Source organism: Sus scrofa, chromosome 9, assembly GCF_054392235.1.
Source record: "Sus scrofa isolate SSC_HxYL_T2T_F1_AM1 chromosome 9, Sscrofa_HxYL_maternal_Yorkshire_Landrace_v2.0, whole genome shotgun sequence".
Lineage (NCBI taxonomy): Eukaryota > Metazoa > Chordata > Mammalia > Artiodactyla > Suidae > Sus > Sus scrofa.
In genome coordinates this window covers 22,540,903-22,556,921 of record NC_139391.1, presented here as the reverse complement: position 1 = coordinate 22,556,921, position 16,019 = coordinate 22,540,903, and the positions used below count along the sequence as shown (strand labels likewise).

Here is a 16,019-nt window from a genome sequence, read left to right as displayed (position 1 = left end):
AGCTAAACAAAATGTTTTATTCCAGACTATAAGTTACTGCTTATTTTGGCATTCATTATTTTGACTGAAGCTCAGGGATCCAGGGCTATAAAGTATGGTTTAAGGTTCTAGAAAAAAAAAATCTAGCTATGTCTATGCAGCATTTTATTTTATATGTATGTTAGTGTTGGAGCTAACATTTCTATGATTTTCAATTTTGTTCAACAAACATTGATAAAGCCCACTTCATGTATGTATTATGTTCCTGGGCTCTGTGGATATAAAGATAAATTAGAAATGGCTTCTACACTGGAGCATCTGGCAGTCTGCAAGACAAAGATAGGTTTGAAAACAATTACATGTACTGAAGAGTCATAGGTGCAATGATATAAATCTATACAAAGTGCAGTGATGGTGAAAAGGGGTGAAAGTTCTACCTGAATAAGGGATATGGATAAATAAACATCTAATGGAATATGTTTATTTTAACATGAATGAAAAAGACTACATCAGAATATCTGCCCCCATTGTCTGTGCAATTGAATTTTAAGAGCATTAAAATGACTCCAATCAGAATGCATGTCCATAAATCAGTGGCTTATTTGATCCTTTATGAGCCTAAATGGCTCTTTATAAGTAGGAAATAACATGGTTTACTTGAAATAGCATTGGAGTCAGAGGCACTGGGATTTAGTCCTCTGCTGTGTGAGCTTAGACAAATCACCCTACCTTTGGGTGCCTCGCTATCATCTTTTACAAAACGTAGGCGCTGCACCACACACCAGTGAAGGTCTTTCAGCTCAGAGTTAATAAAGCCCATGAATTTCTTAAAAAGGCTGTTATTTATGTCAAGTAAAAGATATCTGAAATCAAGGGTGGGAGGGAGGAGGCTTTGTATCAAAGGGGGTAATAAGTCTTACTAATTTGGAAGGTATTAATAAACTCACCAAGTCTGGAACCTATTTGATCTCATCATTTCACACAAAATAGTGTAGTTCTTGATTAGAGTATTCAATTCAGGCAAAAGCATTTAAACTAGTGGTGTGTTTATTATAGAACCTGAGTTTGTAAAGTGAAAGAGATACCAGGATAATTTCCATATTAATTAAATCAGTGATTCTTAGCGCAGGCTGTACATTACAATTACACTGGCAGGTTTTAAAAATAAAGACCCTCATAGTGGACCCGCAGCATATGATTTTCTGCCAGAAGGTAGGAGCGTGGAGTGCATGTAACTTTTTAAGCTCCCTAAGTGATTTAGATAATTAGAACTGCTGAATTAAATCAATATAAATAACTGATATTAAATTTTAAAGGACTGTGACCAGAGGGGCTGTGCAAAGGAATGAAAACAGCCAACTAGAACTTCACAAATGACACCACTCACAGTAGGTGAACAGAGATGCTCATTCATTTCACCTGCCTTATTTAAAGAGTCTTCTACTCATTTTTCTTCATTGATCTTTGTCCACTTTTATGTCCTAATTTTATTTTAAACACCAGTTACTGCACAATAGTTCAATCATAGAACAACTGTTACAAATCTAATGTAACAATTTCAACCTGTGTTTACTTAACTAGACCCAAAAAGTTTTCTTTATAAATAAATTTGGACACCATCATACAGAAAAAAAAAGAGAGAAAAAGTTTTCCACTCAATGATCAATAAATGAATAGAAAAAAAATTACAAACATAATTTGGGTATCACCAAGAAGCCTACATCTCATGTGATTAAATATCAATTAGTATTTATCTATTAAGCTTCAGTGTGGCTATTGTAACTTTTTTGATAATTTAGATAATCCTCCAGTTTTTCTGGGTCAAGCAAAGCTGTACAACTAAGGAAAGCATTATAACTGACTGAAAACTCCACATCCAAGCTTGACAGTATTTTCAACATTAACAGAGGATATAAGAGTTAGAGTTTTGCACTTTATAGATTAAGATAGGAGGTCTGAAGCCTTATTGAAATAGATTTTTTTCAAGCACATTTTTTCCAGCTTTTAATGTCCAAATACACTCCTTACTCTTGGTAAACAGCTGACATTAGTGACACCAGATATTATAGTGGCCATTTTTCAGTGAGCTTCAATAGGCTCCATTTGGAAGGTGTATGCACCTAGTGGAGGGGCCAGGTGTGTGGGAAGTCATCCACATTTCAAAATTGCAGAGCGCCAGGTGAGAATGCAAGATTCTTCCCACCTCACTTAAATATAGGGCTTAGTGCCATAAAGCACTGCTGGTCAAAAGCTCTGTATTAGAAATGTTTAGAATGTAAGCAGAAACACGTTCCTTCCACCTTACAGTTTTAAAATGATGAATAATTAAAAGCATGTTTGTTTAGCTACCTGTTATCCCTAATCAAGAGTGAAAAAAATCAGAATAGGAGAAATACAAATTAAATTTCAAAATAGAAATCCCTTATCCTGTACCTGAAGTTTTCACATATTTAGGGAAAATGCTAAATTCTCCTGTGGTCTAATAAAAAAAAGTGAGACATGGATGGGTGAGATCCTCCGGCCAAAGACATCGTAGCAGTCGTGTCCTTGGAAATAGTCTAGAGTGGTCATGTGGCCAGGCTATCTGAGAACAAATCTCTGCTACTTCCTTGCTCTGGATCTTGTACAAGTTACCTATTATCTTTATACCTCAGATTTTTTTTTTTTTTAATCTTTAGGATGAGGAAAATTTAATGAGAGTATTGAAAACACAATAGGGCCTCACACATGTTAATTTCTCAATGAATATTAACTATTTTCATTATTTACCTGTTTGAACTTCAGGGTCTTCATATAATTTTTTAAAAGAAGATTAAATCTAAGTGATGTGCACTTAGATTACTTTCCTCATGATAATAACCATCACAGGCATTTAGCAAATGATGTCTTCCCAGGACCCTGCTGTGAAGGGAGGAATAGATCTGGGATAGATCTGAATGGGTCTGGGATAGGGCCAGAAATTTTTGTATTTTTACTTTGTGCCTTGCAAGAATTTTATTGTAAGGAAAATTTAAGAAACATTGACCTACATTATTTATTTCTTTAATCATCTAAATATGCCTTCAGCCATTTGTTCCACAAACACCTAATGAGCTCTTAGCATTTTTTCAGGCACCATCCTAGGTGCTGGGAGATACAGGGATGAACCCAGTACTTTTTATTCATTAGCTTTTAGGAATATATAGAGGATATTAGACAAACAACGCCACAAATATTTATGTAACTACAATCGTGAAGTTTACGATAAAGGAGAAGTATAAGGTATATTGAGAGCCCTTAACAGGAGACCTTTCCTGGGCTTGGCAAGGGACAGAGATGAGAAAGGAGGTTGATAAAGACCTGCCAAAAGATGTGATTGTTAAGGGTTCTTTTTTGCCCTGGTATTGTATTTCCAGCGCACCTTACCTGCCAAGAGGAGAAGAAGGATGCTGGGCTGAGTAGATTAGGGTTTGCAGGGTTGCGTCCTCCCATGTACTCATCTGTGCAAATGTCACAATTTTCTGCATCTCGCCAATCCCAGTATGGAATAGTGAAGTTCTCATCCCCTGTCAGCTTCTGGATTTCTTGTTCCCATACCAGCAAGAAGAGTCGATGCCAAGGCAGGAAACCTGGTGCTTCATGAGCAAAATCAATGTCTCTCCAGATTTCAGAGCCCCCAAGTAGTGTGTCCCTAGACACGTAATAATGCATCCAGACAAAGAGGTCATAAATGTTGATGTCACTAAACATGGGTGTTGATCCATTATTCATTTGGCCATAGGTGCCTGTGGGGATGACGAAGTCTGGGCTGGTAGTATGTTTCGCTAAAGTGAGGTAGGCAAGAAATTTGTTCTTCTCTGGCACACTCAAATCAAAGATGTTTCTTCTGACCAAAAGTCGCCTCTCTGTGCAGTTGGGTCCCTGAAAGCCAAACTTACAACTTCCACAGTTAAATCCCATGAAGTTGCCAAAGCACTGGCAGGTCCTGTTGTAAAAGACGGAGGGCCAAGACTCCCGTTCATCCACCCCGGTGAAGGGGAACTGAGGTCCCAGGGGTGCCTTGGACAGAATGATGTCCTGACAGGAACCCCTGCCTGAGAGCTGGCCACAGGGACTCCCATCACCTCCCCAGGGTGGGCAGCATTCCTTCTCCATCAGGTTCTTGGAGGAGGCACAGGCTCGAGGGAAGTGTCCGGCGGAAGTCTGGAAAGTCCAGAGCAGGCAGTACAAAGCAGCCAGGAGCATTCTTCCTCTAGTTCTCACAAGGTCTGTTTGAGCTTGTTAATTGAGCCACACACTTCTCTTTCCAGCTACCCCTTCAGTCACTATCACATGTTTTGGCTAAGACCTATGTAATACCACTCCCACCTCCATCATCAAACACTCTCAGTCTTTATCTTAAGCTTTCATCTTCTGAAATCCACATGACTGACTTTTCTTGGAAGTTGGCATGTATCCCACCAGTGGGATAGGCCTATGTTAAAGTGAGAAACACTATCCACCATTAATAGTTTAATTCTTGTGGTTATAATTAAACCATCATCTGATCTAAATAAACCTTGTTAATTGACTATAAATTAGTGATGATTTGAATTTGAGAATGAAAAGTCGTGTCAGGAATAGAGGTTCTTTTATTAAAGAAGTTCAGGAAATATTAAGAGATTTTGGGTGCAAGATGGTTGTTTCTCAAAGACCATAAATAAGCCACACCATTTATAGAATTCAGTTTTGCAGAAAGAGATACTTTTCAGAGCCTGGAGATTATTTTTTATATATGCAACTTGTTTATTTTATACAAAGTATCAGAAAAAAGATCTTTCTAATACAATTCCTGATTATCTTGATGTTATTTGCTTGTTAGCTGTCTGATCATTCATTTTCTGATTATTACTAAGGATAGGTCATTTTGATAGCTGGGCGGTCTGCTTTATTTGGGGGAACTTTTACTATTTACTATTCCAAAGGAAACTTAAAAAAAAAAATTGAAGGAGTTGCCATGGTGGCTCAGGAGAAACAAACCCGACCTGTATCCATGAGGACATGTGTTTGATACCTGGCCTTGCTCAGTGGGTTAAGGATCCAACATTGCTGTGAGCTGTCGTATAGGTTGCAAACATGGCTCAGATCTGATGTTGCATAGGCCCACAGCTGCAGTTCAGATTTCACCCCTAGTCTGGGAACCTCCATATACCACAGATTTGGCCCTAAAAAGACAAAAAAAAAAAAAAAATGAAGTATACTTGATTTTCAATATTATATTAGTTTCTGGTGTACAACATGGTGATTCAGTAATTTTATAGGTTATAGACCACTTAAAATTATTATAAAATATTGACTATATTCCTTGTGCTGCATAACACATCTTTATTTATTTTATATAGAGTGGTTCATACTTTCTTTTATTTTAATGCTGTAGCCATCTTGTTTCACCCATAAATTCTGGAAATCAGGAATTCATCTGAAATTTTGTTGGTGATATGGTCTTGCAGAGGAGTTCTCAGGGTTGTGAGTGAGTGAACAAGGATGAATATATTTCTTCAAAAATATTGATCATACAAATTTTTTCATTTTTTTTCTGTGTGTATAGTAAGCTAGATAAATTGAAATCCATGAGTAAAAACATTATTTTACACTATGCTAGTTTTCAAACGAGTAGTACAGAAAATAAGAACACCAGACTTTTCGTGGAAGGACGTCTTTGTGAACTGATGTTACTGGAAAGGATATCTTAGTTTTGGATAATAGTATGCAAATTTTATTATGGGGTGCCCCTTGAGTCAAACCAAAGGGTAGATATAAGTTGGAAAGACAAATGAGAATGGAGACAGTACTTCAGGCAGGTCAAACTGTCAAGGGGTGAGAGCTGTGTTTTATCTGCTGATTTAGAGCACTGACTTCAGATAGCCACCCCCCCTTCCCCGCACTATAGGGAATTAAACCTGGGCCCCACCCTTGCAGAGACTTAAAAACTAAGTGGTTTGAGTTAAAGTGTCTTGAAGCACTAGAGGTTGAGCATGATCAAGTCCAAGTTACCTCTGAGAGACTTCCTCCCTTATTCTGCTCCATACTTAAAGCTGGTGGTCCCCTGAACTTGGGGAGCAAGTGAGAGAACGTGTGAGCTCCAAGGAAAGCAGCAGTGTCTGGACTCTCAGTGCAGGGATCCAGGGAAGGTCATTGCTATAGGTGATGCTGGAACGTGAACCTTTCCGCTCTCTTTCCGTTCTGCTGGATTTAGTCTCGTTATTCAGAAAGATCCTTCTGCATAGCACTGGGAACTATATCTAGTCACTTATGATGGAGCATGATGGAGGATAATGTGAGAAAAAGAATGTACATATGTATGTGTGACTGGGTCTCTTTGCTGTGCTGTGGAAAATTGACAGAACACTATAAACCAGCTATAATGGAAAAAATAAAAATCATTAAAAAAAAAAAGAAAAAGAAAAACATCAAGGCTCCTCTCTACAACTCTCTTGACACTCAAAGCAGCCCTTTTAGGTGGAAGGAGCATTGTGTAGGTGAAGAGGAAGAGAAGTTTCCATGGAAATGTGACCTCTGGCTGGGATCAGGAAGTCACCACATGATCTCCACAAGGGGGCTTAATCTTTTTTCTTCCTTCTTTCAGAGGCACAGAGAGATTAACAGAGGGCTTCTTGTCCCTGGGGAGTCTCGGTTCTCTAATACTTACAACCACATGTGGCCTTTTATAATTCTGTACCATCTACTTGCAGGCAGAATTTAACTTCTCATGTTCAATTTAATTAAGAATTTTACTTTATATTTGCCCCCCCCCCCCAAATTCAGGCTTCCCAGTGAATAACTTAGAAAGCCTCCATCACACCATTAGGCTTCTGCGTCTGTTCTGCCAAGTCTATTTTTCATAATATTCAGAGCATGCTTAAGAGGATGCCTAAAATGTACCTTGTCCTATTAATTTCCTTCACCAAGTTTATTTCTTTAAATTGACAGACCTCTTTATTGCTCTCAAATATTGGACACTATCTTCACTGGCCCATTTGTAAGACAGTCTCATGGTTAGTACAGACTTCTTGCATGTCAAACCCCGTTTGGATTCTTCCTCCCTGATGTACATTCTCTAGGTGTCTCTAGTTTACAGAATTTGAAGTTGTTCTTTCCTATCTTGGGAGATTATTGCCTGAGTTAACACCTGAGCTGATGCAAGACTCTATTAGTCAGAATTAGGGCCTCTGTAAATATTCTGCAGGTATTTATGGAGCATCAATTATCAGGCATATGGTAAGAGATAAGAGTGCTCTGGTAGGCACAACAGAGATTTCTACCCTCATGAAGCATATTGCCTATTAAAATGATATTTTAAATTTAGTAATTTAAATAATATTTATAACTATGTGTATTTTAAATCATCTTACATGATTAAATTTACTGTATTTTTTAACCATTTTAAAAATTGAAGTAGTGTTAGTTTACAATGTTGTATTCGTTTCAGGTGTACAGTAAATTGATTCAGTTTTACATATATATGTATACATGTAAAATTTTATATATAAAATTTTTCAGATTCTTTTCCCTCACAGGTTATTATAAGATATTGAATATAGTTTCCTGTGCAATCTATTTTATGTATGATAGTGTTAATCCCAAACTCCTAATTTATCACCCTCCCTTTCCCCTTTGGTAATTATACCTTTGTTTTCTATGTCTATGGGTCTGTTTCTGTTTTGTAAATAAGCTTATTTATAATCACTTTTAGATTCCAGATATTAGTGATATCATACGATATTTGTCTTTGATTTAACTTAATATGATCATCTCTAGGTCCATTTATGTTACTGTAAATGGCATTATTTTGTTCTTTTTTTGTGGCTGAGTAATATTTCATTGTGTATATATCTACTACCTCTTCTTAGTTCATTCATCTGTCAACAGACACTTAGGTTGCTTCCATGTCTTAACTATTATAAATAGTGCTGCTGTGACCATTGGGATGCCTGTATCTCTCAAATTTTACTACACATTTTTAATTTATTAACATCAAACTCCTCGCCAGCAGCATCCTGATTCATGCCTGAATGATGCTTACCTAACATATAATTTCTTTAAGGTGTGTTCCTTGTGGTTAGAAATGCTAGAAACACATAAGCGCCATGCTTGTGGGCAGTTTTGGACCACAAAACCACCAAGAAAAAAGCACAAATGTGGCACTAAATAGATCGTGGAAAGAATATTTGTTTACAGTGTGAGAGGTGAAACAAGAAGGCAATGTGATATCATGCACACTGAGTGACTCTCAATTCTTTGTGGCTCCGGCCATCTATGAATGAGTATAAGAATGTTGTATTGATTTGAGTGTTTCCAATCTTAACAAGTAGGCAAATTTGCTTCTTCAATTGATAGTTTAAAAAATTTTAAACCTATTAAGGAAGATGACAGAGGGACTTATTTCGTTTCATTGAGGCGTAGTTGAGAAATGTTTTCTGGCAGATGTTACATTTCAAGTGACATCTGAAAGATTATTTGAAGTCTGTTTGGTGAAGAAAATAGTGGGAGCATGAGCATTCCAGGCAGAGAGAACACAATATGTAAAGCTTCCAACGTGGAAGCAGCATGGCTTGTTCAAGGGTCCTAGGTAGCTATAGCCTCTGAAGCTATGGAGATTGTGATATAAGTATAGAGGTGTATAGATGCATGAGGTCATAGTCCTTGAAGGGTTGGAAACTGTGTTTTGATATAATCATATGCACATTTAAAATATTTCACTCAAACCACTGAGATGAGAACAGATGTAGGAGTAGGAGCAAGAGTAAATGTAGAAATAATTTTTAGGCGATTATTGCAGTAACCCAGGAAATAATTATGTGGCTTGGACCAGAGTGATGATCCCTGTGATGAATAGAAGTGAATGGATTAAGAGATAGGTAGAGTGAGAGGTGAAGAGAGATATTTGGGGTTGAATTTCTGCCTTGTGCTGATAACTCAAATAAGAAAAAAGAGAGGGTAAAATGTAAGTGGGAATTGAATATAGGCTCAGTTTTAGAATATCGAATTTGAGTTTAAGTTGCAGTCTTCCCACAAACAATTGTCCTTTTTTTCCTGCTGTTTGCACTGATCATTCACCTACCCACGGGTTTTGACCTAGCCAAACTTGCTCTTTTCTCCTACTCTGGTCATTTGTTTTACCCCTTTATTTGATGGGAGTTTGAATCTTCTTCGCCAGCTTTTTTAGCCCCCTTCTCTCGATTTTAACAGTAGCCACCATTTCTTGAGTATCAGCAATGTAATTAGCTCAATTTGAGTAGCTACCATTTTAAAATAAATATAGCTACGGAAATAGTTAAATATACTCAAACTAGGAAAAATAGCATACGGAATTTGCAGGTGCCCATCATCAAGCTTCTTCAACCTTTTTCTTTCTCACAGTATTGTTTCTTGAGTTCCACCTACATAAAAAGCAAAAAGTTCTTTAGTATTTTAAAACAAATCTCAGATCTCAATCTTGTCCATAATGTCTCAGTGAAGATAATTAACAATTAAGACCTTAAAAATATAACCATAGTACCAGTACAACATCTCAGACAAAAGTAGGGAATAATAATTCCTTAATATCATCTTATTTCAAGTCTGTGCTCAATTTACTTTAATTATCTTAAAAGTGTTTTTTTCCAAGATCCAAACATGGCTTATATATTGCTTTTGGTTGATATATTTCTTAAGAGGTTTTGTTTTTTTTTAATTCAATGTTTCTTTTCTTTTTTTAAACGTTAATTTACTTAAGGAAGAAAGCAGATTTTGTCCTATAGAATTCCCCGCTTTTCAGAGTTAACTAATTTTATCCTGAGGCATCATTAATGTTTCTTTATCCTATATTTTCTATTATTTCATAATCTCATATTTTTATAATTGGGGAATTATGTACAGAGGTTTGATTAGATTTAGGTTCAGTTTTGCTTTTGTTTTTGTTAAGAATTATTTCATAGGTGTTTCTGTGCCCTACCTATTCAGAGACATCAGAGGAACCTATTGTCTGGCTTTTGCAATATTAGTTTTTAAAATTGATTGATGGTTTGAGGTGACATCAGATCATCTTTTTTATTGTTAAATAGCTCTCTAACAAACTTTTACCTCATGGTTTTATCATTCACTACTAGTTGTTTCCTACATCAATCATTTCAACCTAAGAGTATAAAAATAGTGAATTTTGTGATTCTACCATTCAATTTGCATTTATTAATTGTGATTCTTTTGTAAAGAATAACATTTCTTCATCAACTATTTGGTTATTTTGAAATACTTCCTGTATGAGAAAGGTGGGATAAATTTTAATTCTTATTCTTTATTTTTCAATTTTTAGAATAATGATTTGGCGTCCTAACAACCTCTACACAGAACCTATATGTATTTTTTAAATATCATGAAGACTCAAAGAGTTTTATGTATTTGGTGTGTTTCTTTTGGGGGTAAAAATTAATAAATCTTTGTCCAATTTTCAGCTGATTAGTGGATATTAGCCAAGCTACATTATGGTATTTTAGGCAGGGATTATTAAAATTGTGTTTCGGTGTATGCTTGTGTGGAGTTGACGGGGTGGGGGGAATGTAGCCACCAACTTTCTTCAGTTTAAGTTTAAACTCATTAATGTATTCAGTAAATATTGAGCATCTATGTATCTAAGGCCCTGTGCGAAACACCTGAGGGATGCAAAGTTGTATAAGTCACAGGTTTCAGCTGCTCCTGGATTTTATGCCCTGGAATCACACTCCGAATTTTCATCTAAAGTCTATGAATTGTGTGTTCTTAGGCTCCACAGGAAGAGAAAAGGAGGAAAAGAATAAGCACATCCTTAGGACTTGTTCAATAATTTCACTTGCCACAGCCTCAGTGTACTCAGCCATACCACATAGGGCTCTTTTGAGTTTTAAATGATGTAATACATGTTAAACACTCAATACAAGGTCTGACACCTATTAAGTACTCAGTAAATGTCGAAACTGTTATTATTAAAGACCATAGATTGGGTACATGTTGTGTTCATCGTTACAGGTTTCTCATTACTTCAAGGTCTTTTCAGTGTAAAGAACTGGGAAATAGCTATTTTATTAGATATAATTAAACATCTTTGTTATAAATTGGCCCCGTCTTCTCTACCCAGCACCCTCCCTTGCCCTTTTACTCCAATTAAAACCTTATTTTCTAAAATACTGAGATGTCGTGTTTCCTTAGGATTCTGAGCTTAGCATATACTCTTTCCCCTACTAAGAATATTCCCTTTTTTTATTCACTTTCGTAATCTGGGTACACTGTTAGATTCAGCTCAGATATCAAGGAAGCCTTTGCTGATTGACAGGCCTCCTCCAAGGATGAGTTGGAGGACTTTATTTTCTTCATTCTCTCATTGTACCCCAGGTTCGCTTTTGTCATTGCATGCATCACAATGCATTGGAGTGATCTATAAGTTTGCCTTATGCTTCTTTCACATCATGAATCCTTTGTGGGCAAAAACGTGGTTTTACATTAAGTACCTGGCACAGTGCCTGGCACATTAAGTATATTTATATTAGATGGAGATTGGAGGGTATCTTTGGATACTTAGCCATATCCTTGATGGGCTTCTAGAGTATAGATGAGTTTTAGCCAGCCCCTGCTCCAGTTTTAAGGTGGTCTTTTGTGAGAGATTCTCTCCATTAGGTACTAAAGCTCCTCTCAAACTGGTCCTCATAGACTGTTGAGTGTTAAGTAAATTGCGGTCCCCAGGAAGCTGAATGATTCATATTTTCTTTGCTTCAGTTGTACTGTCTATAAATTATCCAAAAGGCAGAGGGTATTAATCTTCTGGGTCCCTATTTCCTAACTGTGCATATGTCCACTATATGCAGAACTAGTTCTTCTATTATTTAATTCCAACCCCACTGGTAATTAAATCTTTCTTAGAAATTACCTAAAAACATTAATGAAGAGCAAAATCTGCATTATAAAAATAAAGGGTATAATTTAAGCCACATTATAAAGAAAATGGGTTAGTAGGAAGACACAACTGTAGGGTGGCTTCTGAGAGACAACACAGTCTCTGGTGACATTAAAGCAGACCCAGCCAATGAACAAAATGCAGAGCTAAAATGCATAGCCTTTGCAAATGGAAAGAAACTTGTTCTAATGTCAGTAAATGGTGTAGATCCTCTAGGAGAAAGTATGTCTCTCATTTTTTATTGAATATAAATAACAAAAACTATTGGTTTCATAATTCTCTTACATAAATGTATATTTCCCTTTTCATAGCAGTGTGTATGTACATTTATAAAATACTAAGCATATATGTTCAAGTGACAGAAACTGCTCATTCCACACATAATGTGGGTTATTTTTGAACATTCAGGATGCTAGTTTCTCACCTGGTTTCTTCAAAGGGCTCTGTAGCTAATGATCTGGGAATCGCAGATATAGAAATATCATCCAACATTGTGGGTAGGCTTTCAAGATTAATGTCCAGGAGGACATTGAAACTTAAAACAAAATGAAGGTTCACTTAAGCAATCCTCAAGTGTTATATCAATAAATGTAATCACCTGTTTTCAAAAAACCTCTCATATATGTGTCAAAAACTATCACAGTAGCCAAGACATGGAAACAACCTAAATGTCCATCAACAGATGATTGGATTAAGAAGATGGGTTATATATATACAATGGAATACTACTCAGCCATAAAAAAGAGCAAAATAATGCCATTTGCAGCAACATGGGTGGAACTAGAGACTCTCATACTGAGTGAAGTAAGTCAGGAAGAGAAAGACAAATGCCATATGATATCGCTTACATCTAGAATCTAATATAAGGCACAAATGAACCTTTCTGCAGAAAAGAAAATCATGGACTTGGAGAACAGACTTGTAGTTGCCAAGGGAGAGGGGGAGGGAATGGGATGGTCTGGGAGTCTGGGGTTAATAGATGCAAACTACTGTGTCTGGAATGGATAAGCAATGAGATCCTGCTGTAAAGCATTAGGAACTATATCTAAGCACTTGTGATGAATCTATACATGTATGTGTAACCGGGTCACCATGCTGTACAGTAGAAAATTGACAGAACACTGTAAACCATATATAATGGAAAAAATAAAAATAATTATTTTAAAAAGTGTCAAAAACTAAATAAAGTCATTATAATGGAAAATTAACATACAGAACTCTAAAAAACAAGAAAGGCTTTGGGAAAAGGGCCTATGGTAAAGTCAAATAAACAACTGGGAAACACTGGCATAGTCATCCTGGTAGGGTGGAGAGTACAGAGCCACACATTAGTTCAAATTAGTTTTGATGTTGCCTGGTTCTGTGTGACTTTGGGCAGAGCACATAACCTTTCTGATTTTAACCTTTCATGCTTATAAAATGAAAGTGATATTTCTTGCCTTATCTACTTCCAAAGGTTGTTAATAATATACTGCTGCTTTATTATAGCTTTAGATAACAAAACCTTGATCTCCTTGTGTCTTAATTTTTAAACTATTTCATCCAAATATGAACCCTCATCACAACCCACAATTTTTGATTGGCTATTTTAAACCAGTTGTCTTCCTGAGCAGCTCCTATTGCTCCTGGGTATCCTATGATCCCAGTGATAAATAGAAAATGTAATTCCCAACATCAGTCTTACCCCCACCAAATTAACATTATTAGCATATCTCTTATAGTGAAGAGAAAAAAAAAACAAAAAAAAAACCTAGTGTTGATGCTTCAGGTGATATCTTTCCAAATGGAGGCACCAGAATAATATTTGGTGCAAGAGGATGCTTGAAAAAATGTTTACCTAAGTGATCTATAGAATGCTTTCCTTCTCAATTCACTTTTCTCCAAATAGTTGCATAGATTACTAAGCTAAGTATGGGTTTATGAACATATTCTAATCTCAACTTTTGTGTCCTCTCTGAAGTTCAATGAGTCCTGACTATCATTTTAAATTAATTTTATATGTTTAAACTGATAGCCTGATTTGACTGTTCCCAAGATTAATGTGCCTAGAAACATCCCTTTTAATCATCTTATGCTCTTATTTCTGGACAAATTCACATTCGTTGAAGCAAATATTTATTAATGTTATCCTGTGTGAAGCCATGTACTCAGAAGAATAAAGGGCAGTGCTTATTTTTAAGGGATGAGAATAATATGCACTCCTTACTTTTTTCATTTAATCAAACAACAAACATTTATTGAGTGTTTGTTTTGCCAAGTAACATATGTGACAATAGACGATAACAGTGATAATCCCATGATCCCTGCTCCAAAGTAGTTCACAGTCTGGCAAGGGATTCAGAGAAATCAAGAGAAAATTATAGAACAATTTGTTAAGTGCATATTGTTAATAATATTGAATGCGGTATCTGTCAGGGCCCTGGCAGGAAACAGCTGACACACTCAAGTTGACTCGAGTTGACTTTTTGAGAAGGGTTTAATAAAGGAACCATTTATAATGTCAGCAGCAGGGTTAAAGGAAACGAACATAGGATAATGCAGTACCCTGGGCATTGAGGGCAAGGAAAGGGAACAATTATAGGAACACAGAGAAGGTCACTGTATTGACTGAGCCAGCTGGCAGGTGCCCTGGCCTTGTAGAACGATGCAGGACACCCCTGGCTACATGGCAAAGAAGGACTGGGGAACTAAATCCCCTGACCCTTAACGCCACTTTCCTTCTGTCTTCTGATCTTTCTGGCTGTGAACCCTGTGGATGAAGCCAAACTCAAGCCAGAGAAGCAAGAGACTCATTAATGCAGAGCTTATAAATCAGCTACTAGGGGCCTAGAACAGGGTACAGAAGGCAAAGAATGGCCTGGGAGGCCAAAGGAGTGAAAGCACAAAAGCCTATTCTGTGCTTTCCACATAATGCCATTTATCTTTACATCAAACCTGCATGGAATGGTTGTTCTAATCTTGCAGGTTAAAAAACAAACAAACAAACAAACAAACGAGATTCAGAAGTTATAAATAACTTACGAAAGGGCATGCAACTCATCACTGGTAGATCCAAAGTTTGAACACACCTAGTGTATTTACACTGTTTCTGTTCTTTTCAGCAGCAGGTCTACATGTTGGGATTTATGTGCAGGGAAGGAGGGGAACACAGTGGAGACACATAACCCATGCCATCTTGTGAAAAGGCCTGTGGAGTTAAGATTGTCAGAAAGGCTTCCTGGGGAAAGATGATGCCTGACTTGGGCTTTGAAGGAAGATTGGTGTAAGTAAATTGATGAAGGGAAGCAAGTCTAGTGTGGGGAGAGGGAGCAGCAAAATGTGGATGTGCCAAGATATGATTAACCGATTGTGGTTGAAACAGACAAGGCAGAACCATGATAAAATGTGGCTTATATATAAGCAGTGAAAAATTGATTTGATTTAAGATTTAAGGACTTTTAGGTGAGTTAAAGACTGGATGCTCTCACCTCACCGTGTATAGATATTGGGGGCTCATCTGGACAAATGAATAGGGTGAAAATAAGAGAAAATGAGATCTATAGAGAGGTCATTACAAACAATGGTACAACATGTTTCCTCATTATTGAAACCTAACCTTTCACCATTCTTCAATTCATCACCCTCAGGCACCAGGCCATTGTTTTGTAGAAGTTCCACCATAATAAAATTTATAATTCTTATTACTGCACAATGTAATAATTGTGTGCCAGCAATGTGGCTGACATACCTAACTAAACCCATTAAAATGTACGTGTGTTAAAAAAAAAAAAAAAAACAATCAATAATGTAAGTCTGCAAGGAGATAGTAAGACTTCTGGCCCCAAAATTCTATAGTAGCACATTTGTTATAGCTTGATTCTAACATAATAATGAACTCTATTATTTTTTCAATTATCTGCCTCTTATCCAGTGGCCAATGATAGAGCCTTCCATATAGAATCAACCATGATACATGGCAAAATCCAACAAATAAACAAAATTGACTTTAAAACAAGTGAGTCTATCATCCAAGACCACAGTTTTGTCTTATATAAGCCATTGACCTCATTTTGAGCCTTGGTTTGTTTGCTTGTTTGTTTATGGTGAAATAAAGGTTATAAAATCAATTCACAGGATTACT

At 36.6% G+C, this 16,019-nt stretch overlaps 1 protein-coding gene and 1 long non-coding RNA gene across 2 annotated transcripts in view; one reads left to right on the top strand and one right to left on the bottom strand.

The window, feature by feature from the left end:
* TYR (tyrosinase) overlaps positions 1-4,253 on the bottom strand; it is an 87,683-nt gene extending 83,430 nt beyond the window's left edge. Inside the window, exon 1 of the mRNA NM_001025212.1 lies at positions 3,385-4,253. Coding sequence (NP_001020383.1) covers positions 3,385-4,203 — 819 coding nt within the window. The 5' untranslated portion in view covers positions 4,204-4,253. The remainder of the gene's footprint in view (positions 1-3,384) is intronic.
* Positions 1-15,674, top strand: part of LOC110255412 (uncharacterized) — a 117,378-nt gene extending 101,704 nt beyond the window's left edge. The window contains exon 5 of the long non-coding RNA XR_014814933.1: positions 15,001-15,674. This is a non-coding gene — a long non-coding RNA (uncharacterized LOC110255412). The remainder of the gene's footprint in view (positions 1-15,000) is intronic.
* Positions 15,675-16,019: the final 345 nt, after the last annotated feature.